Source organism: Lutra lutra, chromosome 9 (genome assembly GCF_902655055.1).
Source record: "Lutra lutra chromosome 9, mLutLut1.2, whole genome shotgun sequence".
In the NCBI taxonomy this organism is placed as follows: Eukaryota; Metazoa; Chordata; class Mammalia; order Carnivora; family Mustelidae; genus Lutra; species Lutra lutra.
In genome coordinates, this window is record NC_062286.1 from 6,943,044 (window position 1) to 6,970,729 (window position 27,686).

Below are 27,686 nucleotides of genomic sequence, written 5' to 3' on the forward strand. Positions count from 1 at the left end.
GAGAGGCAGGCAGAGAGAGAGGGGAAAGCAGGCTCCCCGCTAGCAGAGAGCCCTGTGCAGGGCTTGATCCCAGGACACTGAGATCATGACCTGAGCTGAAGGCAGAGGCTTAACCCACTGAGCCACGCAGGCGCCCTGAAAACCCTGTATCCACCTTTTAAAAGAAAAGGTTTTCAGTGTTATTCAAAAAGGAAAAGTCTTTAAAAATAAATGAAAATTTTATTTTATTTTTTTAGATTTTTTTTTTTATTTATTTGATAGAGATCACGAGTAGGCAGAGAGGCAGGCAGAGAGAGAGGAGGAAGCAGGCTCCCCGCTAAGCAGAGAGCCCGATGGGGGGCTTGATCTCAGGACCCTGGGATCATGACCTGAGCTGAAGGCAGAGGCTTTAAGCCACTGAGCCACCCAGGCGCCCCAAAAATAAATGAAAATTTTAAAAGTAAAGTCTGCTATACTAACTTGAGATGAGGAGAATCTAGAGTCTATTGTAAACTATAATATAAATCGATAGACTTGCATTATCAATAATTAATATTTTTCCTCAGTTCATACATGAAAGAATCATAGCCTGTTTGTCACCAGATTTTTAGTTTGACATACCAGCTTTTAGTGTGGACGTTTGAAATATATTAAATCTTTGTAAGTTTACCAGATTCCTTTTCATCAAGGGCCTTACAATTACTAGTCATGAATTTATCATACATTAAATTGGATTTTTTTGAGGTGATTATTTTTCTAAGGGGATCATTCACTGCTCTAGTGTTTATTTTGTTTGCAGATAAAAGTGCTTAATTACATCTCCTACCTGCATTATTTGAAAGGATTAGAGTTGCCATAAATCTTGTCAGCAATGTTAAAATTATTTTAACTTGAAAAGATGCTTCAAATCTTGTGCAAAATGAAGCCTGTTTGTTCACCACTCCATCCCAGCGTTCTAAATGAATTCATTTTGTAAAGAAAAAAGACCACTTCTTCCCAAAGTTCACTGAGATTTATGTTTTCCTTTTTTCATTTCATCTAATCTGTATTCACAGATTAGAATACAGTTTATAGTACTTAGTGTACAAGTACAATCACTCTATTTCAACACTTTAAAAAAGGTTAAAAGGCAACACTGCTACTTCGGATTGACAGAAATTTACTTCATAGCCTTCAGCTACAGTTAATCACATGTTAATAATGCAGCATAAACCAAAGGCCTTTTTTTCTATTAAACTCAAATATAATACAAATGAGATTGTAGCTTCAGGCAAAGTAGAATCAAGCATAGTTATAATTTCTAGAAATTACCAGTATGATTATCTTTTATAATGCAAAGCATTTCCTTGTGCCTCACAATTGCATATGAGCTGAATTTACCAAAGTAAAATTTAACGGAGAAATATTTATTCCTTTAGTCAGCTCCCAGACACACTCGAACATTTAGAAGATGGACAAGCAGCACTTTCACAAGCAGCTGGGCCGATTTTAACTGACTATTAGCTCAAATTGGGGAACTTTTTACTTAGAATACAGAAGTACTTTCTAATGACTAAACCAATTAAAAATGGAATAGCCTAACTTCGGGGAAGTCCTGTCCCTGGACATTTGTAAAAAGGACCAGACATCTGCCTGCTCGGGATTTTGTAAAGTTGGACCATAGACTTCTAAGGGTGTTTGCAACTCTGAATATGCCGGCTCAATGATTCCTCCTACGAGGCGATGTGTGAAGTATTTCTATCACACGAAGTGGTTTTCTAAACTGGTATTACCTTTCTTGCCACTTTTTGAGGTAAACTAGACCTACAGAAAAGCGAATGTGTCGCACATGTACACAGCTTGATGAATTTTCACAGCCCGAACCAGTCTGGAGAGGGAGAAACACCATGACCGCTCCCCTGAGCTCCACCCGGCGCCCCTCCCAGCACTACTTCCCCCCTCCTCAGTGCTCCTTTCTCACTCTGTGGAAGCTTGGTGCTCGGTCGCTGAGTTTTGTGCGTTAAATACCGGAAGTCATCCTCTTTTGCATCTGGCTTCTCTCTTCTAACGTGATGTTTTGAAGATTCGTTCATGTCGTTGCAGGCAGAACGTTCATTTCCGGGCCCAGAAGTGTTCCATTATGAGATTTGTCAAAATTTACCTATCATTGATGGCGTTTGGGTAGTTTCCAGCTTGGGGCTTTTACAAATAGTGTTGTTAAGAACCGACGTGTCTTTCCATGGACATCATGCACATTTCTGTTGGGGATATGTAGCTAAGGGTAGAATTGCCTTGCCACAGAATGTACACATGATCAACTTTAATACGGCCAACAGGTAGCCAAAATGTGTGTCTTCAGGCCCAATTTTAATAGGGTCCTACCATATGAGAAGTGTTAGTTTTTCTGAGACTTCATAATCCATATAAGAAAAAAAAGTCTTACTTGAGGTACCTGATAACTCTCTATTTTATACTGTATTTTTGTAAACCTTATCTCCCTTTCTAGGTTATAAACTCCTTGAAGGCATTGTTTGTTTGTTTGTTTGTTTTAGAATGTTTTTTTATTTTTTATTTTTTTTATTAATTTTTTTTATTTTTTTATAAACATATAATGTATTTTTATCCCCAGGGGTACAGGTCTGTGAATTGCCAGGTTTACACATGAAGGCATTGTTTTATTCATCTTTACATTTCCCAAAGCCATTTGCATTGAGTGACTCTAAATTTAATATTTTTATGTGAATGGATGAGGAAATGAGAAAAAATTATATGTAGTATTAATTTCTTTTTTTTTTAAGATTTTATTTATTTGACAAAGAGATCACAAGTAGGCAGAGAGACAGGCAGAGAGAGAGAGGGAAGCAGGCTCCCTGCTGAGCAGAGAGCGCGATGCGGGACTCGATCCCAGGACCCTGGGATCGTGACCTGAGCCGAAGACAGAGGCTTTAACCCACTGAGCCACCCAGGCGCCCTGTAGTATTAATTTCAAGTATGTTTATGAATTGCAAAACTAAAAATAGCATACCAGATAAACTACAGGGGTGATCTTTAAGTGAACAGAATAAATTTATTCATAGTAGCTAATAGATTTTCCTGGATTCTATAAAATTTTATATGTGGTTATATGGGAGAATATGAAGTTGAATTGTATATTTTCAACTATTAGACTTAAATCCTGGTGTTAGCTTCCATATAGAAGCTTGTGAATATTGTGAAACAGAGAGCTAAGTTTGTTAGACATGAACTTGAAGGTGAATGAGACGGGTGTGGTGAGGGAGTGTGAGAGGGAAGTCGTGCCATAGAGCACTCGTGAGGGCTCTGGACTTCAGTTTAGGTCATAGCTTTGTCCCTCCCCCTGGTTCTTCTGTGACTGGCAAGAAGTAATGATTTCCCTCTCTCGTGGGGAAGGCCAGTAAGAGTTTTATGAGCCAAATGGAATTTTAGTGGCTTTTTAATTTAGCGTTACCACTGTTTTAAACTGCTAAGTTAGGATATTAGGGATTTATGGGTGGTTTCCCCGTAATGCTTTTCTCCACATTCCAAATTTCATTCAGCAAATACATATTACATTTAAAATTAGAAAATATTTTTTAAAAATAATTTATGTTGCAAAAGTTGCTACCTTGATTATTTTTTATTTCAGTCTTGGCCTGCCTATGAGGATATCTATAAAAAAATGATTGAAATTGCCAAATTCTTAGATTTGCCACGTTTTCCAGACATAACTGAAGACTGCTATTTTCACCCAGATATCTTGTGTATGAAATACTTGATGGAAGTCAATCTCCCTGGTAAGTGTAGTATATGTGGTGAGGAAGCCTTTACAGACTTGTAAAATGACAATGAACAAAACAGAGAATTCCTCTCAGATCACGGATAGTTAGAGCCTCCTGACAGGGTCCATTTTAACATGAAGCTTAATTTCAGAATCCTTTCTTAAAATATTTCAGGCTATCTGGAAAGGTTAAAAGGACCTTGTTCAGAAATAAAGAATTCTGTTTTGATGTGAGGGATACGCTTGGTTTTTACAGTAAGTTTGCTGAGTGCAGTGAAAGTAACAAATGTTCCAGTATGTGTTCTTAACGAGCTGGATGCCTCCCTTCTGAAAAGAAGGCAGTGCTTGGTCATTTGCAGGGTCGTAGTGAACTCGTTAAGGTGATGAAGCGCAGAATGTGGGGAGAGCCTCACTAGACCTTGTTCACAGTATACCAAGACACAGGTCACCCGGTGGAATCTGCCAATGGAACCTGGTCCTGAATTTCTTGCAAAACTAGAAATGTGAGAAATTCAGGACTTATATTCTAAAGAGAAAATACAGATATGGTGTGGTTTAGCTTATTGCTTAAACAGTATAAAACATACAGTCGGATATATTTTTAATAGGGAAGGAAAATGCATATGTTAATGAAGAAAGCAATATACAAAACTGTTTGTAGGTATGGTATAACTCCAATGATAAAAATAAGTATAAATATGTGGTAGTGTATGTATATATTACATACACACACAAATGTAATAGTAAGTAATAGAAGGACCGCAAGGGGTTACCAGAATGTAACTGACAGGCTGGCTCATGGCAAGTGTCTGGTTCCTGTGCTTGCCATTAGATGGAGAGGGGGAGTAGAGTCCACAAGACATGGCGACTGAAAGCATATAGGAAATGCTACTTAATTCAGTACAGTTGATTGTGCTCTTATAAATACTAGCTGTTCACTTAAAAATAGAATATTGTACATCTTGGGTACTTAGATTAGTGAGTAAAGAAATTTGCTTAATAATTGAGAGTTTTCAAAGTATATTCACTTATCTTATTTAATCTCAGTTTATCCTCCCACAGCTCATTTTACAAATGAAGAAACTGAGGTTAAGTGACTAATGCAGAGTCACAAAGCTAATGATTGGAAAACCTAAATATATAGGCCCTGGCTAGGCTTTCTGGTGCCAAGTGCCACATTATTGAGCTTTGAATAATAGAGGCTAAGCCGACCATATGATTTCCTTGGGAAAGCAGTGCCTCAAGTTTAATGTGCACGGAGGCTCCTAGGGTGCCAGCCAGCAGGTTAGTGTGCATTCCTAGAGAAGCTCTTGGTCTTACAGGGGATTTTGTTTCAGGCAAGTACAAATTGCTATAGAACACAGACAAGGGAGTTGTAGGAAACGGTAGAAAACGAGCGTGTGGCTGTGTGTTAGGTACCAGAATGTGTCCTAGATGTAATAGATGTTTTAGGAAGTCCAAATAGGAAAAGGCCTTGCCAGGATTCTGCCATTTGTTTTTCTATACAGATACCATTTTTGGTTTATTTTATTCACAAAATGTGTTCCCTCAGTTCAAGCATTATGCCGTGTTTTAGGATAATAAAGCTTATCTTATAGAGGTACACATTGGTATGGTCTAGTTAGGCAAAGAATTAATTCACATTTTACTCTTTTGTTCTTCAACAGATGAAATGAATGATTTAACCTGCCAAGTGGTAAAAATGACTGGGATAGGAGAAGTGGATTTTCTGACATTTGATCCTATAGCTAAAATGGCAAAAACTGTTAAATACGACATACAGGCCGTCGCTGTCATTGTCGTAGTGTTGAAACTGCTCTTTTTGTTGGATGACAATTTAGAATGGTGAGTGTATGTCAGTTTTATGAGGAAAAAATTATACTGTTTTTACCTAATTAGTCGGAATACAGGAATCCTTATATTATCTCAAGAGAAAATAGAGCCTCTCAGTTGCAGAACACTGACTAGTACCAACAATTACTTCCTACATGAATTTTGACTCAGCTAGTTGTCAGAGAGTTAATTCTACCTTAGTAAGTTGTTTGTCTCATGTTATGTTCCTGTTTTTTAAGTAGATACACGTGTTCTCATTGCTTCACTGATTCCTGACATTAAATCATACAGAAATTCTATTTATTTTTATTTTTATTTTTATTTATTTTTATTTTTTTTTAAAGATTTTTTATTTATTTATTTGACAGAGAGAGATCACAAGCAGGCAGAGAGGCAGGTAGAGAGAGAGGAGGAAGCAGGCTCCCCGCTGAGCAGAGAACCCGATGCGGGGCTCGATCCCAGGACCCTGAGATCATGACCCGAGCCGAAGGCAGCGGCTTAACCCACTGAGCCACCCAGACGCCCCTTTTAGAATTTATTTTATTTTATTTTATTTTATTTTAAATCATACAGAAATTCTAAAAAATCTTATAGCAGTTTATCTGTATGTCTTTAGGCTCCTGGCGCTATGCGACTTCAAAGATTATTTCAGAAAGTAAACGCAACTTAAAGTGTCACTCCTTCCAAACGCCAATAAACAATGGCAATGTGTAGAGTGATTGCTTCTCCATTAAAAGTTAGCATAGGTTTCAAGTGCTAGTCTATATTTTTCTTTCAGAAGAACTCAAAATTTAACTGTCTTCAAATAAGTGAATTCTAAATAAATTGATGTGCTCTATGGTTTTTCCAGGACTTTGTCTAATATTGCCGAGAAATATAATGAAAAGAACAAAGAAGGTACTTAATTTTTTGTCATTCAAATTCAGAGTGATTTTAAGATACAGTAAATGTAAGGAAGACTTTGAAAAATGTACAAGTACACATAGACAAACACGTGTATGCAAATTGTGCCTAATACCAGCGTTATTTCTTTATATAATTATCTAATTATACATCTAGGCTGCTAAACTTCGGTGATTCCCTGTGATGTGTAAAGACCAGCATGCTTTTTTATTCCTGGCTTCTCCTCCCTAGCCGTGCTAGACCGAGAGCTTCCTGGCAGTTCCCTGACTGTACCATCTGTTGTGATGCCTCAGCCTTTGCTCATGCTGGTTCTTCTACCTGAAATGCTTTTCTTCTTACCCCCCAGCTCCCCCAATCCCTGACAGATCTGCCTTTATTCTTCAAGATTCTACCTCCTCTTCATACCCACTCCTGACCTTACCACTTCCCAGATCAGAACTAATCATTCCTGCCACAGTTGCTCCTATCCAAACATCTGTTAGAGGTTAGCACACTGAATCAGAACTGGTGCGCTAAACATGTCTATCCCGGTTCAATTGCCAGTGTCTGTGGAGTGCTAAGAACAGCTGACACAGAGTAAGGCCCAATATAAATGGTAGAAGGATAGGTAGACTATAGCTTCTAGAGGCAGGGACCATATCTTTCTTTCTTTTTTAATTTTTTAATGGATCTTTAGTGCCTAACATAGTGTCTGGCCTAAGAGCAATTCAGTGAAGTTGGGTAGGTGTATGAATTCTTAAATGCAATTCTAGTTTCTTAGTTCCCTCATTAAGATTTATAGTCATTGTTTTTTTTATCAGCTTTATTGAGGTATAATTGACATACAAAAATTGTAAGCCATTTAAAGTGCATCTTGTGATGATTTGTACTATGTACTATGAAAGGATTCTCTCATCTGGTTATACATTCATCACCTCACATTTTAATCGTGTGTGTGTGTCTGTGAGTGTGTGTGAACATTTAAGTCCTATTCCCTTGGGAGATTTCCTTGATATGATACACTGTGATTCACTACAGTCACCTTGTTTTACATTAGATTCTCAGAACTTACTTATCTTAGAGCCAAAACTTTGTACCCTTTTACCAACTCTCCCTATCTCCCACCCCCGCCAGCCCCTGGGAACTACTTTCTACTCTGTTAAGAGTAGAAACTACTGTTTCTAAGAGCTTTACTTTTGTTTTTTTTTTTTCTTCAAGATTTCACATATATGTTCATTGGTTTTAGGAGCTTGGATTTAGTGGTAGAAATCAATTTGTGAATTCTTTCCAGAATACATGCTTAATACTTCTTTCTACATCGTGTTATGTCAGCTTCTACTCAGAGTGAAAGGTTGACCGGGGTGTCTTCTAATGTCCCTTGTCATACTCCCCATGTCTATGAATGAATGAATGAATGAATGAATGAACGAATGAATGGTTTTAGTATGATCTAGTTAGGGCCACAATACAGATAGGAACTCCGTGATGGACTGCTCAGGAGTCATGTTAAGGTATGGAGACAGTGACTCCATAATTCCCATAATGCTGACTCCATAATGTTTAGTTATACCAAAGAATGAAGACTCCAGTGAATAATGTATATGGTTATAATATGACTTATTTGGTTACTAATCATGGATTTCATTTCTTTCAGATAAGCCATGGTTTGATTTCAGGAAATGGTACCAAGTTATGAAGAAATCTGTTGATGAGAAAAAACAAAAGTGGGAAGAAGCCAGGGCAAAGTATGTTGTCTCCTCTGGCTTTAAGTTTACCTGCTTGATTTCCAAGTCTGTTACCTTATATTTGAATGCTGAAGTTTCAGCAGTTAGACTACTTATTTTGACATTTTTTTCTAGAAATATTAGCCCCTATGTTCTAATCGACTTTTTTTTTTTGGTGTTATTAGTCAGACTCCAGATTTTATTTGGATTTCATCAGTGTTTCCATTAATGACCTTTTTCCAATCCAGGATCCAATCCAGAGTACCATATTGTACTTAGTTATTAATTTTTTATAATTTGCATGAGTCATACCTACATTTCTAATATTCTTCCTTCTTCCCTTTTCTCAAAGTTGATAATTTCCCATGTGCTTTACAATATTACAAAGATTACAGTTACCAGCCCGTGATGTACGTAATTGGAATATTCCCCCAAATAAAAATCCCTATAAAAATCAAAATGGAGGAAAGCACAAAAAGAGGATATGTAATTCAGTCAGTCTCATCATTTGACTTTGAACTCTCGTTCTGATGTAGGTTCATTGTGATAGAGTGGAAGGAGCATAGCCTGTAGAGACAGACCATTCTGGGTTTCAATCCTGATTCCAGTACAGACTAGCTGTGTAACCCCGGGCAAGTTACTTGATTTCTTAGCCTCAGCGTACTAAAATTTAGTTTGCTTATAAATTTTCATAGACACTATATCTTACATGATATAGAGTATATTTCTATTGATCTCTGATTTGAACAGTTTGGTAACTGTTTTTAGAACTTTGAGTCTTTACAAGCCTTTGAAGAAAAAGTTAACATCTCTGTATTTTATGTAAATTTATATTAATACTCAATTGATCGACTAATTTTATATACTTTGAGAAAAATCAAGGCCCTTAGAATTAGTTAAACTAATTCGCTCAGCTCCAGGTTCCTCATCAATGAAATAGGGATAATAATGCCTGATTTGTGCTCTAAGAACTAAATTTTAGTTTTCACAGGTAGAACTGCATTATTTTTCCTCTACATTTAAGAGAGCTTTTAAATAGAGAAACAGACTTACGGGGAAGAATAAAGCACTGTGGGGAAGAGGATCCTTGCCAAAAAGGGGAGAGGGGTAGTAGTTTCTCACTATTCAGGTTTGATACATAACGATGAAAGAAAAGAGGAGGGGTGTGAACTTACTCTGACAGCCTGTGGGTGCCCAGGAAACTGGGTCCTTCCTCTTCTTTGTCAGAGAAGGAATGTCTCTTTGGTCTTTGGATCTCAGTGGTTACAAGAGTATCAGGAAGAACAGAAGTTCATTCTCTTGCCTTAGGTTATCTTGGGAGTACCAGCCATGAGGCCTGCCTTTTTGTGGTGCCAGCAGGGGTTGTCTTGGCTGATACCAAGAGGCTAGGTATTCAGTGACCCTGCCACTCAGGCATCTCAGTGGTAACTAGGAATTCATTAGCTCAGGCCAAGCACCAGCTTACACCGCAGACATGGCTGTTGGAGCCCAGATTGATATTTTAGCATTTAGTTACACATCTTAGACTTACTGACTTTTAGGTACATTAGGGGAGAGTTTAATGACCAAAGAGAGTATATCTGGTTCCAAAATGGCATCTTCCAGGGAGAGACCAGGGCTCAGGGAAAAGATTGTCCAGGGGATACACCCCCAAGATCCTTCTGTATGGAGTAGGTGATTTGAGCTAAGCGAAATCCCACACGTAAATCACTAATGCCTAGTGCTCAGGCACAGAGACCTTGTGTGTTTGTCTGTTACCGGCCTGTTTCATCCTACTCCAGCCCCGCTGTTGCCATTAGTTGGTAATTTTTCCTCCTGTTACTCTGAACATCACCTTCCATGTTGTTAGATGAAAGTTATTAAAGCATTTTCCGTAGCTAAGTATGAGTTGCTATGTAGGAGATTATGAAAACATCAGGAAACAGTAGTTGACAGCCTAATAACCGCTTAAGAGGTTGCTTTGATGACTTCCAGTTGTCATGGAAGATGTTGGGAGGAACATGGAAGAAAATTTAACAGCATGGGCAGAAAATCTTTTTAGCCTTTTGGGTTAGGCAAAATCTTGTAGATGATACCACAAGTATGATCTATAAAAGAAAACAATTGTAAATTGGGCTTCATCAGAAGAAAGAACAGCTGCTCTTCAGAAGACACTGTGAAGAGAATGAGAAGCTATACAATGGGAGAAAATATGTGCACATCCCATATCTGCTAAAACATTTGTATTCAGAATAAAGAATTCTCATGCAGGGCGCCTGGCTGGCTCAGTGGGTTAAGCCGCTGCCTTCGGCTCAGGTCATGATCTCAGGGTCCTGGGATCGAGCCCCGCATCGGGCTCTCTGCTCAGCGGGGAGCCTTCTTCATCCTCTCTCTCTCTCTGCCTGCCTCTCTGCCTACTTGTGATCTCTCTCTGTCAAATAAATAAATTAAATCTTAAAAAAAAAAAAAAGAATTCTCATACAGTAAGAACACAAAAACCCAGTTTTTTAGATGGACAAAAGATTTGAACAAAAGATTATGAAATGATGCTCAACATCATTAGTTAATAGGGAAATGCAGATTAAAAACCACAGTGAGATATCATTACATACCAGTTAGAATGGTCAAAGACAAAGTGAAATGAGCAAAAAAAACTGACCATACCTAATGTGGGGATTTAAAATGGTGCAGCCATTTTGGAAGTTTGACAGTGTCTCGTAAAGTTGGACATACATTTATTACACTACCTATAGTTCGCTCTCTTACATCGTTACCCAAGTGAAATGACAGCTCCACGTAAAAATCTCTGTTCGAGTGTTTGTGGTGGCTTCGTTCACAGTGGTCAAGAAGTAGGAACAACCCAAATGCCCTTCTGCTGGTGGATGGATAAACCAGGCAGAGTTCATCTGTACGATGAAATACTGGTCAGCAATGAAGGGAACAAACTTCTGACACATCCAACAATATGAATGACTTAAATGCATTATGCTGAAAGAAAGTCTCAAAAGGTTACCTATGGTATAACTCCCTTGATGTGACTTTCTGGGAAAGGCTATACGTTGCAGGGATGGAAAAACATATCAGTAGTTGCCTAAGGCCAGGGATCTGGGAGCGTGGAGAGGGATTGACTGTTAAAGGCATGAGAGACTTTCGGCTTGATGGACCTGCTCTGCGCGTTCACCCTGGTGGTCATCACAGGACTGTTGTTTGCCAAAGCCCGCGGAGCCACACACTGAACATGATGGGTTTGTGTGTACATTATACCTGAATTTTTAATAGCTGGGAAACAAAATCCTATGGGAAAACTGGAGAGGAGGATGCAGAATTCCTGCAGAAAACATTAGGACTTTGTGAAGTGCCTCGGTTTTTTGTAGCTTTTGGGGAAGAGGTAAGCAAAATAAAGTACATTTTTAAAGAAGGAGTATCTGTACAGAAGATTATTCTAGATCACTTTTCCCATTTTCTGGGCATATGGCCCTAAGGAAGTAATGCCCTAGTTGTCACCAGTATAGGCATTATAAATGCATGAGAAAATCTGTCTAGGTTAGGTATTTGCAAGAGATTTTTAATAGTGGGTTTATCCACCAATTGGGATTAGACTCTTTAGGAAACTTCTTTATTATTTTTTTACCTTGAGTATATCGTTACATTTATTATTTAAGAAAACAAATTTTAAAAAGATATTTGAAAGAATCATAAACCTCCTTTACCGTAGGGTCCAGTGACAAGTTCTTGGATATATTTTAAATTGGTATGTTCATTAAGATTTAGTTCACACATAATTGTCAGGAAAACTGTCATTATTAACATCGATTACATCTTTATATCAGAAGACTGGTACCTACTGTTCACTTCCTATCCGTTACCAGACGTACCTCTGGTTTAATCCTCAGCAGAAAGGGAGCTGGGCAGCTGGGCAAGGGCAAGGAGGAACAGTTGTTTCTTAGGTGGTGGATTCCCTTTCTGAGAACAGACAGCAGGAGAATTTTACAGTGAGAGAAACCATTTCTACATTTTTGTATAATATCTTCTTCAGGACCTTATGACATCTGGGAGTCTTTTGGGATGAGCACATCATTCTGCCGGCTTGCCATCCCCTTCAAGGCTCCTTGCTTGCATCTGGGACGTAAGACCTGTCAGTGGGTCATTGTAAGGCTGAGCCCTTACACAGAGTATTAGGAATTTCAGATGTTGCTTCAGAGAAACGTTTCTACCCCCAAAGAAAATATTCTCCTATACCTCTAAACTTGACCACCTCATGATGACCTTCCCTACTTCTCAGCCCCATTTCAAACCCCTCTGTGTTTTCCATAATTTAACTTCCAAATGTCAAAATTAAAAAAGAGATTTAGTCTGTAAAAAAAAAAAAAAAAAAAAAAAATTCTCCATCCTGCTCCAAATGTTTTTCTGCCTCATACAGGTATGTGTGGAAAAGCGAAAAGCCACTCTACCACTCATCCATTGACAGAGCAGTGGTATATAAAAGAAGAGGTAAGTTGCATTTTCTCTTAACGCCATTTAGTTGTGTTGTTGTAGAAAAGCTAAATATCTTGACTTCCTGAAAAGTGAGTGCCTCAGGGCACCTGACCGGCTCAGTCTAGAGAGCCTGCGACTCTGGATCTCGGGGTTGTATTTCGAGCCCCATGTCAGGTGCAGAGATTACTTAAATAAATAAATTTAAAAGTGTCTAAGAGATTATTTTACTTCTTCAACGAGTGTTCCAGTGCCCATCCAAAGAAATAATCCTCCTCCATTAAGAAACCTCCAGAGGAATCTGTTTCAGGAACATTGTACTCTTTAAAACAGAACTTAAGTTCCCACCAAAATCTGAAATCATCCTGTATTTCTATGACTTTCAGAACTCTTTCTGTGGAGAATTGCCTGTAAGGTGTCTTGTTCATTCTTTTTTTTTTTCTTTTTTTTAATTGTAAAAATACGTAAGATTTACCATTTAACCTTTTTTCCCCTTTGCTGATTTTATTTTTTAAATTTAGTTTAATTTTTTTCAGTGGTCCAAGATTCATTGTTTATGCACCACACCCAGTGCTCCATGCAATACATGTCCTCCTTAATACCCACCACTTTAACTTTTTTTTTTTTAAGATTTTATTTATTTGACAGACAGAGATCACAAGTAGGCAGAGAGGCAGGCAGAGAGAGAGAGAGAGAGAGAGGGAGAGGGAAGCAGGCTCTCTGCTGAGCAGAGAGCCCAATGCAGGGGCTCGATCCCAGGACCCTGAGATCATGACCTGAGCCGAAGGACCTAAACACATTTCAGAAACGTTTCTCTGAAGCAACATCTGAAATTCCTAACCCACTGAGCCACCCAGGCGCCCCCACTTTAACCTTTTTTTTTTTTTTTTAAAGATTTTATTTATTTATTTGACAGAGAGAAATCACAAGTAGGCAGAGAGGCAGGCAGAGAGAGAGGAGGAAGCAGGCTCCCTGCCGAGCAGAAAGCCCGATGCGGGGCTTGAACCCAGGACCTGGGATCATGACCTGAGCCAAAGGCAGCGGCTTAACCCACTGAGCCACCCAGGCGCCCCCACTTTAACCTTTTTTAAGTAGTTCCCCAGTTCTCCTCAACTGCTTTCATCTCCCCCGAGTTACCCTCTTCCGTTATCATGGTGCATTTGTCCAGCTACGAAACCAACATAGTACATTGTTAACCAGTAAACTCATCTGGGGTTTAACTTTAGTTTTTATTTTATTCCTTTCCTTTTTCCCTCCATTTCCAGAAATGGTGGTGAGTCTACAAAAACAGTTCAGCGCACTGACTGATTCAGCATCAACTGTTGAGAAAAAAAGTCCTTCAAGTTTTCAGTTCAACTGGACTGAAGGAGACTCTGCTGGAACCTGTTTCCATGGCCATAGCCTCCAGGGCATCCTGAACAAGAAAGGCCAGTCACTGACAACCAAGAATTCACTCTATTGGCTTAGTACCCAGAAATTCTGTAGAAGGTATGTGATGCTTTCAGAAATATGGGACAAAAAACATCATGAAATCTCTAATTTGACCTCAAGTAGTATTCTTTCCTAATTTGAAAAAGTCACATAAAATTACAGTTGACTGTATAAGAACTGGATAGGTTATTTGTTAGAATTAGAAGATGTTGGGCTTTCAATCAAGAAAATTGGAATCATACGTTGCGTCTTGTTCAAGAGTTTTAGGGATGGAAGTGTTAGCGGACCTTACTGTGGTAATCACTACACGACACACGTTGCACACTTTTTTTTTTTTTTAAAGATTTTATTTATTTATTTGTCATAGAGAGAGAAGCGAGAGTGAGCACAGGCAGACAGAGTGGCAGGCAGAGGCAGAGGGAGAAGCAGGCTCGCTGCCAAGCAAGGAGCCCGATGTGGGACTCGATCCCAGGACGCTGGGATCATGACCTGAGCCGAAGGCAGCTGCTTAACCAACTGAGCCACCCAGGCGTCCCACACGTTGCACACTTTAAATCTAACAGATGTTATGTCCATAGTGTCCCGATAAAGCTGAAAAAGGTTTTAGACTTTAAGGACTTTTTTCATCGTGCCTTTAAAATTTTTTTTTAAAGATTTAATTTATTTATTTGACAGATCACAAGTAGGCAAAGAGGCAGGCTCCCCGCTGAGCAGAGAACCTGATGCGGGGCTTGAAGCCCGACCCTGAGATCATGACCTGAGCAGAAGACAGAGGCTTAACCCACTGAGCCACCCAGGCGCCCCATGTGCCTTTTTAATTTTATACTAATTTCATTGTATACTAACCTCAGTCTTTGTCCCTAGAACCTATTCACAGGGCAGTTTCCCGTAGTGAGGAGGCCGGGCCATGAACCAGGCGTTTGTCTGCTCTGCTGCTTGCGCCTTGTGGGCAAGTCATTCACCATCTCTGCAGCCATTGTCCCCTTATGAAGTAGCGTGCAAACGAGCTTGGGGCAGCTCGTAGCTTTAGGTTTTCCCCATGGCACAGACGCGTGTCCCGCTGGTCTTTCTCCTCTTCTCGGAACCTCCGGTGGCTCCCGCCTCACATAGAGTAGAGTTAAAAGACCCTAAGGAGCCTACAGGCCCCTGCGGTTCTCTGACCTTCCTTGCTCGCCGCCTCCGCTCCACGTTCTGCCTCGTTCACACCGGCCTCCTTCGCTGTTCCTTGAACTTGCCAAGCACACTCCCCACACGGGCCTTTGCACATGTTGTGCCTCCCACCTGGAATGCTCTTCCTCCTCGTGGCTGCACAGTCCCGCTCTTGCTGGGTTTTCTTGCTCGCATCTGGTGCACCGTCCTGTCCGGAATAGCAGGAACTCTCCCTCCCCCTCACACACACACCTCGCCACTCTCTATCCGCTCCCCACCCCCGGCCTCTGTTTTATCTCTTACGGCTCTTGTCAGTGTCGAATAGATTATTATATATTTGTTTTGCTTATTTGTCTGCCCCCCCACACATACACTAGAATAGAATAGACGGTCCTTGAGTGCCGGGACTAGACTGTCTTAGTTAATGAAAAATCCCAGAGGCTCGAACAAGGCCTAGCACGTAGTAGGTGCTCACTGGTTAATGTGTTGAATGAATGCATGGGAAACAGAGAATGAGGATTCCATGAGATTTTGATGTCTGTCACATAGTAAATCTCAGTACATGCTAACTGCGATCATTACTTTGACTGAAACTGATTTTCTATTGAAGACTCTCTTCCTGAGTATCAAAGCTAAGTAGAATGTAGAAAATACAATAGGAGAGAACAAAATGAAGTTATCTGAATGAAAATTTCCTTACTCAACAAAAGTTCAGCTGCGTCTAGAATGACTGCAGAGTGGCACGGTCCCAGCAGCAACAAGGAAAGGCCAGAATCCAAACCCCAGGCTCCACTCCACATCTGAGGGGGGCACGTGTTCCTATGCAGTGGTCAGTGCAGTGGCTTTTCCCGATGTTAAGATTTGATCAAAAGGAAGAGAAATGGTGGTAGTCCTGGCCGGTGAGGGGCACCCGCATGAGACCAGTAAGCTGGGAGGTAGTGTTGTGGCTCCTGTCTCTCATGCTTGTGGAATTGGTCCTCGGTTAGTTGCGGGGGAGCTCGTACCTTTATGCTTTTCCCGTGGGGCAATCAGTGGATTTCTAGATCTTTCTAAATCTTCACGGATATAATACAGTCATAGTTACATAATACAGTTAGTCACAAATAGACCTTGTAGAGTGAGAGATGAAACATCTGGGATTTTTTTTTTCTCCGCATGAACCGTAAGACTGAAAATTACAACCTGTAGACAAAGCCTCAGTGATACCATGACTTTATGCACCAAAATTCTGTCCACCTTGCCTATTTAGACCACAGCCTAGAACCACAGAGTGGGCCAAAAAGGCTTCCACCAACCAGTAAAAATTTCACAAAGTCTATGACTAGAGTTAATGCACTTTTCTCAGAAAGCCCCCCGAGTCCCTCACTCAGAGGTGGCTCGCTCTGCCTTCAGGTGTGTTTCCGTCAGGCTGAGTTGTCTGATTTCCAAACTCCTAATCATCAAAGTTGGAGGGAGCCTGAGAGGTGCTCTGCTGATAGTCATCTCGACAGCAGACATAAGTGCCCTGCCGTGACAAACCAGAGAGGAGCCAGCAGCAGCAGCAGAAGCAGACGGTCTGGAGCTCATCACGACACTGGGCAGTCACTCCACATAACAAACCAAGCCCGGGGGCGGGGGGGGGGGGCTCAGTTGTACCGCAGAGCGTGACCCACAGTGCCGTGTGCGTTCTCTTTGAGTTTGTGTTTCCTAGCTGCATTTTCTAATATTTTTACAGTAAAACTGAACAACTAACAATAATATAATTATACCTTGTTTTTATACTAATTTCATTTCATCCTAATTTATACTATGCGCTTATAATTTATGCTAATAACATATAACTCGGTTTTCAAAGATGTCCGTACAAAATAAATGTAGTGTTTTGATGCTTACAAGAGCAGACCTTCAGCTGTGTAGAGAATTGTGTTACACAGAAGGACTCCTGTCTGAGGGTTCGAGAGATAAAGGTTGTACAGTAGAATACCTGCGAGAGCGCTCGGGCCACGAGGACTAAGCAGAGAAAGATCGTAAGAGCACTTCAGACACGAAGAGGTCGTTTATGCTTCTTATCTGAGGCAGAACGGACAGTCCCTGTGAATGTAAATGCTTCCCTAATGTTCCGCGCGTGTAGAAGTGCGCTTCTGGAGGAGGCCGGTCACTGGCCGGTCTAAAGTCCTGTCGCGGGCCCTGGCTCATCAGGCGTCTGTCCCCGGCCTCCCTGAGGGGGCAGGTGGCTCCGCGATCCTTCCCCAAGAAGAGGGACAGCCGAGGTCCTTCAGGTTGCCGTCCACAGGAAATGGAGAGGCTTTGGATGCCGCCTGCCCCCAAACACACACAGATTTGTTTGGGTCCCACTAAAATTTGATTGGAATTTGAAAATTTTTATTTTAACTAATATTTTAAACTAGAGTTAAAAAAAAAACAACAGTACTCAAATATGTACGTCGTATGCCAGATCTGAACATTTTCAGACCGCCGACACTTGAACTTGTTTTGACAGGTCCGTTTAACTTCGCAGGCGCACCGACTTGAGAGACCGTTTTTGCATACGTCCGAACTTCTCACAAGGAAGTTCTCATAAGGAAATTCAGATGTACCTTACACCCTTCTTTTAAATATAAACCTGTGCTTATGCCTTCCCATAAAATTATTTGTATAAACATATTCTTAGAGCATCCATTTGCCACACTCATTTTCCTGGTCAGAGCTCAAGGAACATCTGTTGGCTCGTATTCTACTTACAGCAACATACTTGGCAATCACACATTATTGTATGTTCTGTTTGGTTTTGTGGCTTATAACTCTAGGATAGTTCTCTGAATCTGTGGCAAAGAATGTTATCCTTATAAAGTATTGTTAGTGATTCGACTTAAAAGTCCTTATGGGAGCAAATAATTTATAAACCTTTTCTTATCTTTCTTGTGTAGAAAAAGAGCTTCCCTAAGTAAGAGAAATTATATTTTTTACCCTTTTTGTTACAGTGGTTTGTCTGGAAGACTCTCTCACAATAGCTGAAATTGAAAAGAAAATTGCCACCTCTTGGTGGCAAGAGGCCACCAAGTTTGTGAGAATTGTGAGAATTTCCTGTGAATGGCTTATACTTGATTTCTGTTAAACCAGTCAGTGAGTAGCTGAGGATTTTAAATGTCCTGTTAGTGAATATGGCAGGGTTTTGGCTTTATTACAGATTATTAAAGTAGTCTTAAGATTTTAAATGAGGGGTGCCTGGGTGGCTCAGTGGGTTGGGCCTCTGGCTTCGGCTTAGGTCATGATCTCGGGGTCCTGGGATCGAGTCCCGCGTCAGGCTCTCTGCTCTGCAGGGAGCCTGCTTCCTCCTCTCTCTCTCTCTCTCTCTCTCTCTGCCTGCTTGTGATCTCTGTCTGTCAGGTAAATAAATAAAATCTTAAAAAAAAAAAAAAAGATTTTAAATGAAAACAGAAATCAATTTTAAAGTAGTATTGCGGAGGTGAACATTTTTGAGCCCTTACTGTGTGCCGACCTTTGGGTTAAGTGCTTAATATATATTTTCATTCGATACTTTTGTTCACTCTTTGAGGTAGGCAGTGTTATTTTTTCCCATTTTGCGGGTTAGAGAACCAAGGCTAGTTATCCATAGTCACAGCTGTGGGGACAGAGTTTTGTGGTGCACACATAAACTTTTTTTCAGGAACTTAGGACCATATATGTTATATAAATCCAATGTCTAAAATTTGTTTACCTGTTTTTTAAAGCCTTTTACTATGGAAAATTTTCAAGTATATTCAAAATTACAGAGAATAGGGCCGCCTGGGTGACTCAGTCGGTTAAGCAGATGCCTTTGGCTCGGGTCCTGATCCCAGGGTCCCCCATCGGGTCCCCTGCTCAGTGGAGAGCCCACTTTCTCCCTCTGCCTGCCACTCTGCGTACATGTGCTCTCTTGCTTTCTCTCTCTCTGTCAAATAAATAAATAAATCTTTTTTTAAAAATAGAATAGTATAATGAACCCCCCTGTACCTGTCATTCAGCCTTAACAATTGTCAACGTGACTAGTCTTGGCTTCGCCCCTGCCGACTCACTCCTCCACCCCGCCCCCAGATTATTTGGAAGCATATCTCAGATGTCATAATATTTTTAAAAGCAAAACCATAATAAACATTGATCAGACATTAAAAAGCTAATAGTAATTCCTTAATATTACGAAATATGCAGTCAGTGTTTAGATTTTCCCAATTGCTATGAAATTTTTAATATAATTCGATCCAAATAAGGCCCATACATTGCAAGTAGCCAAGATATCCCTTAAGTGTTTTGGCTGGTAAATTCCCCTTTAATGTCTTTTTTTCTTTCCCCTTGCAGGGAAAAAATTACTTGGTGAATAATCCAGGTCTTTTGTCCTATACAACTTCCCATAGTCTGCATTTTGCTGATTATGACCTATGATACCATTTAACATGTTCCTCTGTCCCCTGGATTGCCTGCACCTGGTCTAGTTAGAGATGGAGTGTTAGAGATTCGTAATTAGAGATTTAGTGGTAGTTGGAGACTTGACCTTCTACTTTTAAGATAAGTGGATTTGCTTTGTAAACTCTTCTTTCTGTGATAGGTACAAGATTGTAGGCTACATTATCAAGTTTGGTGTCTTATTTTGGGTGGGGCTTAGGGATTATTTATTTTCTTTTGTTTTAAAACTATGCCCAGAATCTCTGCTTGTGTGCTGTTGTTTGCTCTGGGCACGGTAAAAAGAAGCAGCACATCTGGAACGGAAGGACTTCTGGGCAAAGAGTGGTGAGCGCTTGCTCTAGACCGTCTGTTACCCTGGCATGGTAGCTACCCAGGCATGGTGCTAACATGTTTTCCTCTGTAAATTGTTTTGCCAAATTGTTCCACGTTTCCTTCCAACTCTGAGTACTGTTTTCAGTCTGACCATATATATATATATGCCAACTGGGGGGATGTTTCAGGGATAGATGCATACATTTTAAATGGTCATTTTAAGATAACATCTTCCTTTATCTTCCCTTTCTAGCTATTGTAAACACGTGACAACCTATGAAGAATCGAATTTTTCGCTGAGTTATCAGTTCATAATAAATCTCTTCTCCTTCCTGCTGAGAATAAAGGCCTCTTCTCTCCATGAAGAAGTGAGCTTAATTGAAAAGAGACTTTTTAAAAGAAAATACAGTAAAACGAAAAAAAAATCAAGATCCAGGAAACGGAGAAAATATTGAGAAAAATGAAATAGGAACTTTCTTGCGGAAATATTTTAATACTGATGATAATGTCAAACTATAGTATTCCAGAGAATTATGGGAAATAGAATTTTATCATATATCTACACATACATAAATTCATATATATGTATCAAGTCGCTTATAAAAATGTGTGTTGGAAAATAAGTGAATTGTGTTTGAATTTATTTTTTAAATTATGAATATTCTTTGAGAAGATTAAAACAATAAGTTTGTTTGGTATCCAGAAATGGTATCCAGAAATTTGAATTCTTTGTATTTTAAAGCCAAATTTTCTTTTTTTCTTTTTCTTTGCTTTTTTTCTTTTTCTTCTTAAAAGCTAAATTTGCTTTTAAACTAGGTCTCTTCCTTACTCTTTATTCCCCAAAGGAAATCCCAGATGCATCAGAGATCTAAACATCATAATCTTTTACATATACATATATTGCTTAGAAGAAAAGTATGGCTGCTTGGATGATCTTGGAACAGGGAAGGACTTTCTAAGCATGCCCCAAAACCAGAAGCCAAAAGGGAAAAAATTGGTAATGTGACTACAAAGTCACAGGCAAATAGCAAGTAGGAAAATATATTTGCAGCATAGGACAGACAAAGGAATAATTTTTCAATGAATCAATAGCTCTTGCAAAGCAATAAGAAAAAGACAAGCTGTGCAAGGACTCTGAAAAGGTAGCTTTCTGGAAAAAAGAAATACAAAGGTCAACCCAAAAAATGATACAAATTAAAATAGATTACCAAAGATATATAAAGGTTTATAATATCCGGTAAGGATATTAGAAAACCAGGCGTTCTTGTTCACCGTTTATTCACGCAACGAACACTGAGCAAGTGTGCTCCAGGCATATTCTAGGCACTAGAGACACGGCAGAAAACACGGGCCCTGCCTTTGAGGATCTTCTCATTGGGTGGGGGCAGAGAGTAAACAAACGGACCGTAGTTGGGCTAATGAGGTGCAAACAAAGAAAAAGCAAGGTGAGGGTGTCAGGTGGGCCTTTTTAGGAAAGGTGATCGAGGAAGGACCTGGGAGGTGACCTTGAGCAGAGATCAAGTGGGTGGAGAAGCCCCAGTGCTCTCCAGGGGAAGGTTATTCCGAGCAGAGGAAACGGGCAAAGGCTCTGAGCTAGAGTGAGCTGGCTGGAGTCAAGGGATAGCAAGTTGTTCAGGGCAGCTTGAGTGAAATGGAAGAGTTCGCGTTCGGGGCCGTGGTAAGAACTTGGGCTTATATCCCAAGGGTGTCACAGGAAGCCATTAGCAATTTTTGAGCAAAAGAATGGTGTGATCTGGGGCTCAGCTGGTTAAGCGTCTGCCTTTGGCTCAGGTCATAATCCCAGGGTCCTGGGATCGAGCCCCACGTCGGGCTCCCTGCTCAGCCGGAAGCCTGCTTCGTCCTCTCCCTCTCTGCTGATCCCCCTGCTTGTGTGTTCTTGCTCTCTCTGTCAAATATATAAAATCTTAAAGAAAAAAAAGAAAAAACACAAAGAATGGTGCGATCAGACGTGTGTCAGAAAAGGAGCATGTTGCTCTGTGCTGAATAGATGCAGGGGGAAGTGGGCAGAGGTAGCGCCCACAACAGAGACTACTGTTTGGTTTGGGCAAGAGGCCGTGTGCACTACAGAGGTTGTGATGGAAGTGGTAGGAAGAGATTAGATCCAAGATACAGTTTACGTATGAAATAATAAGGATTTGGTGATGGGTCGGTTGTAGGTGTGAGAAATCAAAATGCCCTGATTTCTGCCCCCTGTACCATTTATTACGACGGGCAGCTTTAATTTCCCCCATTCACCCTGTTTGGGAGGGATGTATACTGGGTTGGTCATAGGGCTGTGGGAACCCAAGATTGAATAGATGAGACTGACAGCAGCATAATCCCATATACTTACACCCGGGAGAGGATGCAGCACACTCTGCAGGGCCCGTGGGGTCACACTCGGGAACAGAGAACAAGGGACAGGGAGGCAGGCTTTGTCCTATCGGAGGGATGGAGTGACCCCTGGTTCCTGCAGGAGCGTATGATTGACTTATTTGAATAATCCCATGGGCAGGCAGGAACTCCTCTCATCTTCTTAATAAGGTGCTTTTGGCTAGGGAACCCTATCCATGGGAGCCGAGTGGGGAGAGGAAGGCAAAGTTAGGTCACTTTGGGGCCCTCCCAGTTTCACCAGATGCCAAGGCCACACATGGTACCAGGCCTTGATTTTAAGCAGTCCACCACAGGGGAACTCAGAAGAGTGGGTATTGGGAAATCAGTGTTGTTTGGGCATATTGAGTTTGAGATCCCTGTTAGTCACTGGAGAGACCTCAAAATCTGAAGTTGGAGGGGCAGGGGGCAGGGCTAATGTAAATGTAGGAAACATCGGAATATAAGTACTATTTAAAAACTGTGAGGCCAGATGGGATCTCCTAGAGGGTTTGCATAGATAGAAGAGATCTCTGTGAATGCTGTTCCTGCTTCAGCAAGTTCCCTTCTACTCCTGGATTGCAGAGTGTTGGTTTTTTTTTTAATCAGAAATTAATGTTGGTTTTGTTTTGTTTTGTTTTGTTTTTCAGATGCTTTTCTTGCATTTGTGAGATGATGGTATGGTTTTTTTTTTCTTTTTTAGCCAGTTAATACGGCATTTACAATATGGTTAATACGAAATTCGGTTGAGTTTCAAATGCTAAACCAGCTTTGCCTTCCTAGGATAAACCCCACTTGGTCATGATCTATCATCCTTTTTACATATTATTGAATTTGATTTGCTGAAATGTTAAGATTTTTTGCATCTATGTTCATAAGAAATGTAGCTTTCTTTCCTCCATTACCAGAAGGAAGATTTGTGGACATTTCGGTAAATATAATTCAATAAAAATGTCTTGATTATCTATCACAGTGGTTGTCAAAATGTGATCCTTGACCCAACAACATTGACACCCCCTGAAAACTTACTAGAAATGGAAAATTCCAGGCCTTATCGCTGACCTGCCAATTTAGAAATGCAGCGTGGAGCCCAACAATGTATATTTTTGTACAAGCCCTCCCGGAGATTCTGCTGCACACCCACTAATGTGAGAACCACTGTTGGTTCTATCACACAACGGTCACGTTCAAAAACAAATGACAGAGTGGGAAGTAAGGAATGCTTTTAGGCTGCAATTAACAGACTCCCCTCCAACTACTAAACCAGAAGGTTTTTGGGTTTTTTTTACATAACAAAAGTTCTGGAAGTAAGTCATACTAGCTTTGGTTCTGTGACCCAACTGTTCTTGCTTTGCCGTTCCCAGCACATTGGCCTCTAGTTCTCAGCTTGCTTCCTCATGGTCACAAGATGGATGCTGCGATTCCATACAAACAAATCCTGGTAGAAGGAGGGAACTATGACTAAACATTTTCCCCAAGAGCATCTAGTGAGAAAACCTTTTCTAGAAGCTCCCCGGTAGAGTTTCCTTTACATTCCATTGGCCAAGACTTCACCATCACGGGCAAAGGGGAATAGGGTTACTATGACTGCTTTAGACTATCCTGATGCATTGCTACCTTCCCTAGGATTAAGGATCTTTCTCTACTATTGAGCAAACTTACGGTACTATTAGCAGGGAAAGGCGGAGTTGGGGGGGGGGCAGTCTGTCTGTTGATAGGCAATGAGCAATGTCTGCATATGTGGTCTCTCCTCTCTAGTTCAAAGTCTCAACATCTCATATGTGCAAAATATGACGCTGTGGTATTATGGGCCAAACAATTCCTAACATCTGCTGATCGTCTGCTACCAGGGCATTCGGTTAGAAATTTTCCAACTAGGGGCGCCTGGGTGGCTCAGTGGGTTAAAGCCTCTGCCTTCGGCTCAGGTCATGATCCCAGGGTCCTGGGATCGAGTCCTGCATCGGGCTCTCTGCTCAGTGGGGAGCCTGCTTCCCCCTCTCTCTCTGTCTGCCTCTCTGCCTACTTGTGGTCTCTGTCAAATGAATAAATAAAATCTTAAAAAAAAAAAAAGAAATTTTCCAACTACTGGCATCTAGATTTGCTCTATCTTTTTTTTTTTTAGAGATTTTTAAAATTTACTTGTCAGAGAGAGAGAGGGAAAGCCCAGGCAGGGAGAGTAGCAAGCAGAGGGAGAATAAATATTTAGCAAAGTGAGAGTTGAAATCCCTATGAAGGCTGTTCCTCCCAACCATTCTCCTTCCCTAGATGGCCTTGGGTTCAAGGGTGAGATGGAGGAAGAGCCCCCACCCTGTATGTGTCCTCTAGGTCCTTGCCAGACTCTGATGCACGTGGTCGTGGGTGCTGATTGCTCTGCTCGGCTCCCACTGGCTGGGGTTGTCCACAGGAACGCAGGTGCTCAGCTCCACCGGCGCCCCCCATACTTGGACTGTGAGAATGACGGTGTCCCTGGGCCACCTCCACTCTCCGGGGGCCGTTTCTCCTGTGCTGCAGTCCCCCCCCCCCCCCCCGGCTCCCGCCATGGGCACAGGGCATCCAGTGGGTGGTCTCCTCAAGGTCCGTCTCTGCCTGGACACTTGCCTCAGCTCTATCTAAACTAGAAAGGCGCCCAATGATGCAATAAGGCAGAAGCAGGCTGATGCCACGACGGTGCCCTGGTCGAGCCCCAGAGGAGCACAGAGAGGGAGGTGAGGGCGCAGGTGGAAGGACCGCATGGCAGAGCCGGGCTCTCGGGAGGTGTGCCCAGGTCCCAGGCTGTCCCTGCGCGGAGCAGGAAGCGAATTTTTAATCTCCTTTCAGGGGAAGAAATAATTTATTGCTTCCCCTGAAAGGAGATTAAAAATTCGCTATTTCGGACGCCTGGGTGGCTCAGTGGGTTAAAGCCTCTGCTTTCGGCTCAGGTCATGATCTCAGGGTCCTGGGATTGAGCCCCCAATCGGGCTCTCTGCTCACCAGGGAGCCTGCTTCTCCCTCTCTCTCTCTGCCTGCCTCTCTGCCTACTGTGATCTCTCTCTGTCAAATAAATGAATAAAATCTTTAAAAAAAAAATTCGCTATTTCGCCACTAGAGTGACTTGTAATCTTTGTGGATTTGGGTGGAATCTCTTTTATGAACAAAACTTATTTTATGTTTTTTTTTTTAAATTAAATTCCTTACCACTGCAGTGAAATATAATTTTACAGATTAGGGGACCACCCTAAAAGGAAATAAAACCAAGTAATATTTCACATGGTCTCAGCTCCCGTAACTATTGTAATCGTATGAAAGCAGATCCTTCCAAGGCCGGGAGGGGTGAGAGCAGAATGCCATCGGTACTTCTAGAAAAACAATCTTTAGATTGTTGTGTCTGTGGTGACCAGTCTATGCTCACAGCCGTGCCAATAGACCAGATATGTTCTGAAGCAGAAAGAATGTCCTGTTCTTAGTTGTCTGAGCGTCAAATTTGGATCCTCAGAACCTCGTGGAAAACACAGCCGGGAAGCACACTTATTCCACACCTGCCTACCTTCCAAACCTTTTGCGTGTTTTCTCATTTACTATATCTAGATAAATCTACCCATCTACATCTATGGCAAATAAAAGTTTGATCATAGTAGATTAACAAAAAAACTTCTAGATTTTTAAAATTAAAAAAATTAAACAGATACGACGAGAATCTTTTCCCATAAGAATACAGAACACTGGCTTAAATATGTTGTTAATCTACAAGGCTACCTCATAATTTTTTTTTTTTAATTTATTTAACAGAGATCACAAGTAGGCAGAGAGGCAGGCTGAGAGAGGGCGGGAGGTAGGCTCCCCACTGAGCAGAGAGCCCGATGCGGGGCTCGATCCCAGGACCTTGGGATCATGACCTGAGCCGAAGGCAGCGGCTTAACCCACTGAGCCACCCAGGCGCCCCTATCTCATAAATTTTGAACATAGGTGTTGGGGGTTTTGTTTTTGTTTTTTTGAGGGGGTGGTTTTTTTTTAACATTTTATTTATTTATAAGGGGGTGGTTTTTTTAATCCTTAAAAAATATGGATTTCTTCAGGCAGTTTGAGATTCTGGGTTAGACGTGAAAGGAAGAGGAGGGCCTTCCACCTGCCAACCTCAGCTCCTCTTGCATCGGGTAAATGGACATCATTGTGGAAATGCAGGGGGTGAGCTCGTAGGTTATGGGTAAGGAGCCGCCATGTGCCTTTCCTCCCCAAATGGGCCACAACAGGTTTGTGGTTGCCACACAGAAGTGGGACCTTCTACAGCGCAAAGGAAGGAGGAGAGCCCGGGGCCAGGGCAGCTGGGGCTGAACCTTTAACCATAGACTGTCTGCAGTTCTTTGTTATCTCTTTGCTTCTGTTTCTGTTTTCCCCTCCATTGGCACAAAGCCTAGGAGGGAAAAAGCAATATTAATTCAACCCTGTATTTATACAGAAAGCAATACTGGTTGGGAGAGAAGGAGCATTATTTCCAAGCCTTCAGGAGAACTGAGTAGAATTTCCAAAGTTCTGTGAATCATTATACATCGCAGCTAGTTAAAAGTATGTATTTTCATGTTGGGTGGAGAAGCAGTCACTTTTTTTTCATTTTAAATACCTCTCTATTCTCGAAAGCTGAGTAAGTCCCATAGTATTAAGTCTCTCACAAAATGTTTTCTTAGTGTGTGTTCCCTTGTTTTGTGCCCTCATGAAGTATTTAAGCATAAAGTGATTTTAGTGCCAGACTTAACTGATAATAGGCTACGACTTGAGAAGAACTTACAAAAGAGTGCTTTTATTGACTTTATAAATTAAGAACCTGGTATTTCAGCTCCCCTGGCCTCTTGCCCTTCTGCAACAATTATTTCCTCTGGAACAAATTAGACATGTTTTATGGATATTTGCGTTGAACCGGGTGACTCACAGATATTTCCAAAAGAATTTTTTAAGTTAGAATTCCACTTAAATGTAATTACCTTTTGTCACCATTGTTGTCTGCATTAAGTCAGATTACGTGATTAAGTTAAACATTACCTAAAATGAAAGAGATGGTCTCTGGTTTTAACTCGGAAGTTTAAAAGTAGGAAAGATGTGTTCCTCACCATGTTGGAGGATAAGCGTATATTATAAACATGTTCACTTATTTTTACCTTTCCCTCCTTAGAAATTCACACTAGAATAGAAATCTCCCTGGGACAGTCTCCTCTGCCCGGGGCCCCTTGTCACTCTGCTTGGGCTCTCTCCTCCCACTCCCCGTTTGGCCATTCTGCCAAAACACAATGGGCCTGTGCCAGACCCTCTCCACTTCTCTGGGTCTAGCCCCAGAATTTCTCCGGGTCCAGCCCAGGGATCTGCATCTGGTCAAGGTGCTACGTGTTTAGACCCCCCCTGCCTCCTCCTTCTCA

General features: G+C 41.2%; 1 protein-coding gene across 4 annotated transcripts in view; it reads left to right on the top strand.

Annotated features, from left to right (window-relative positions):
• The window catches only part of TAF1B (TATA-box binding protein associated factor, RNA polymerase I subunit B), a 77,547-nt gene extending 49,861 nt beyond the window's left edge, over positions 1-27,686 (top strand). For 2 of the 4 annotated variants that reach the window (XM_047744569.1, XM_047744568.1), the window contains exons 9-15: positions 3,602-3,749; positions 5,401-5,578; positions 6,417-6,463; positions 8,103-8,193; positions 12,572-12,642; positions 13,890-14,112; positions 20,189-20,558. In XM_047744569.1, coding sequence (XP_047600525.1) covers positions 3,602-3,749; positions 5,401-5,578; positions 6,417-6,463; positions 8,103-8,193; positions 12,572-12,642; positions 13,890-14,112; positions 20,189-20,390 — 960 coding nt within the window. In that variant the 3' untranslated portion in view covers positions 20,391-20,558. Of the gene's footprint in view, positions 1-3,601; positions 3,750-5,400; positions 5,579-6,416; positions 6,464-8,102; positions 8,194-12,571; positions 12,643-13,889; positions 14,113-20,188; positions 20,559-27,445 lie in introns of those variants that run through there. The other 2 variants (XM_047744570.1, XM_047744571.1) reach the window with 2 other exon arrangements.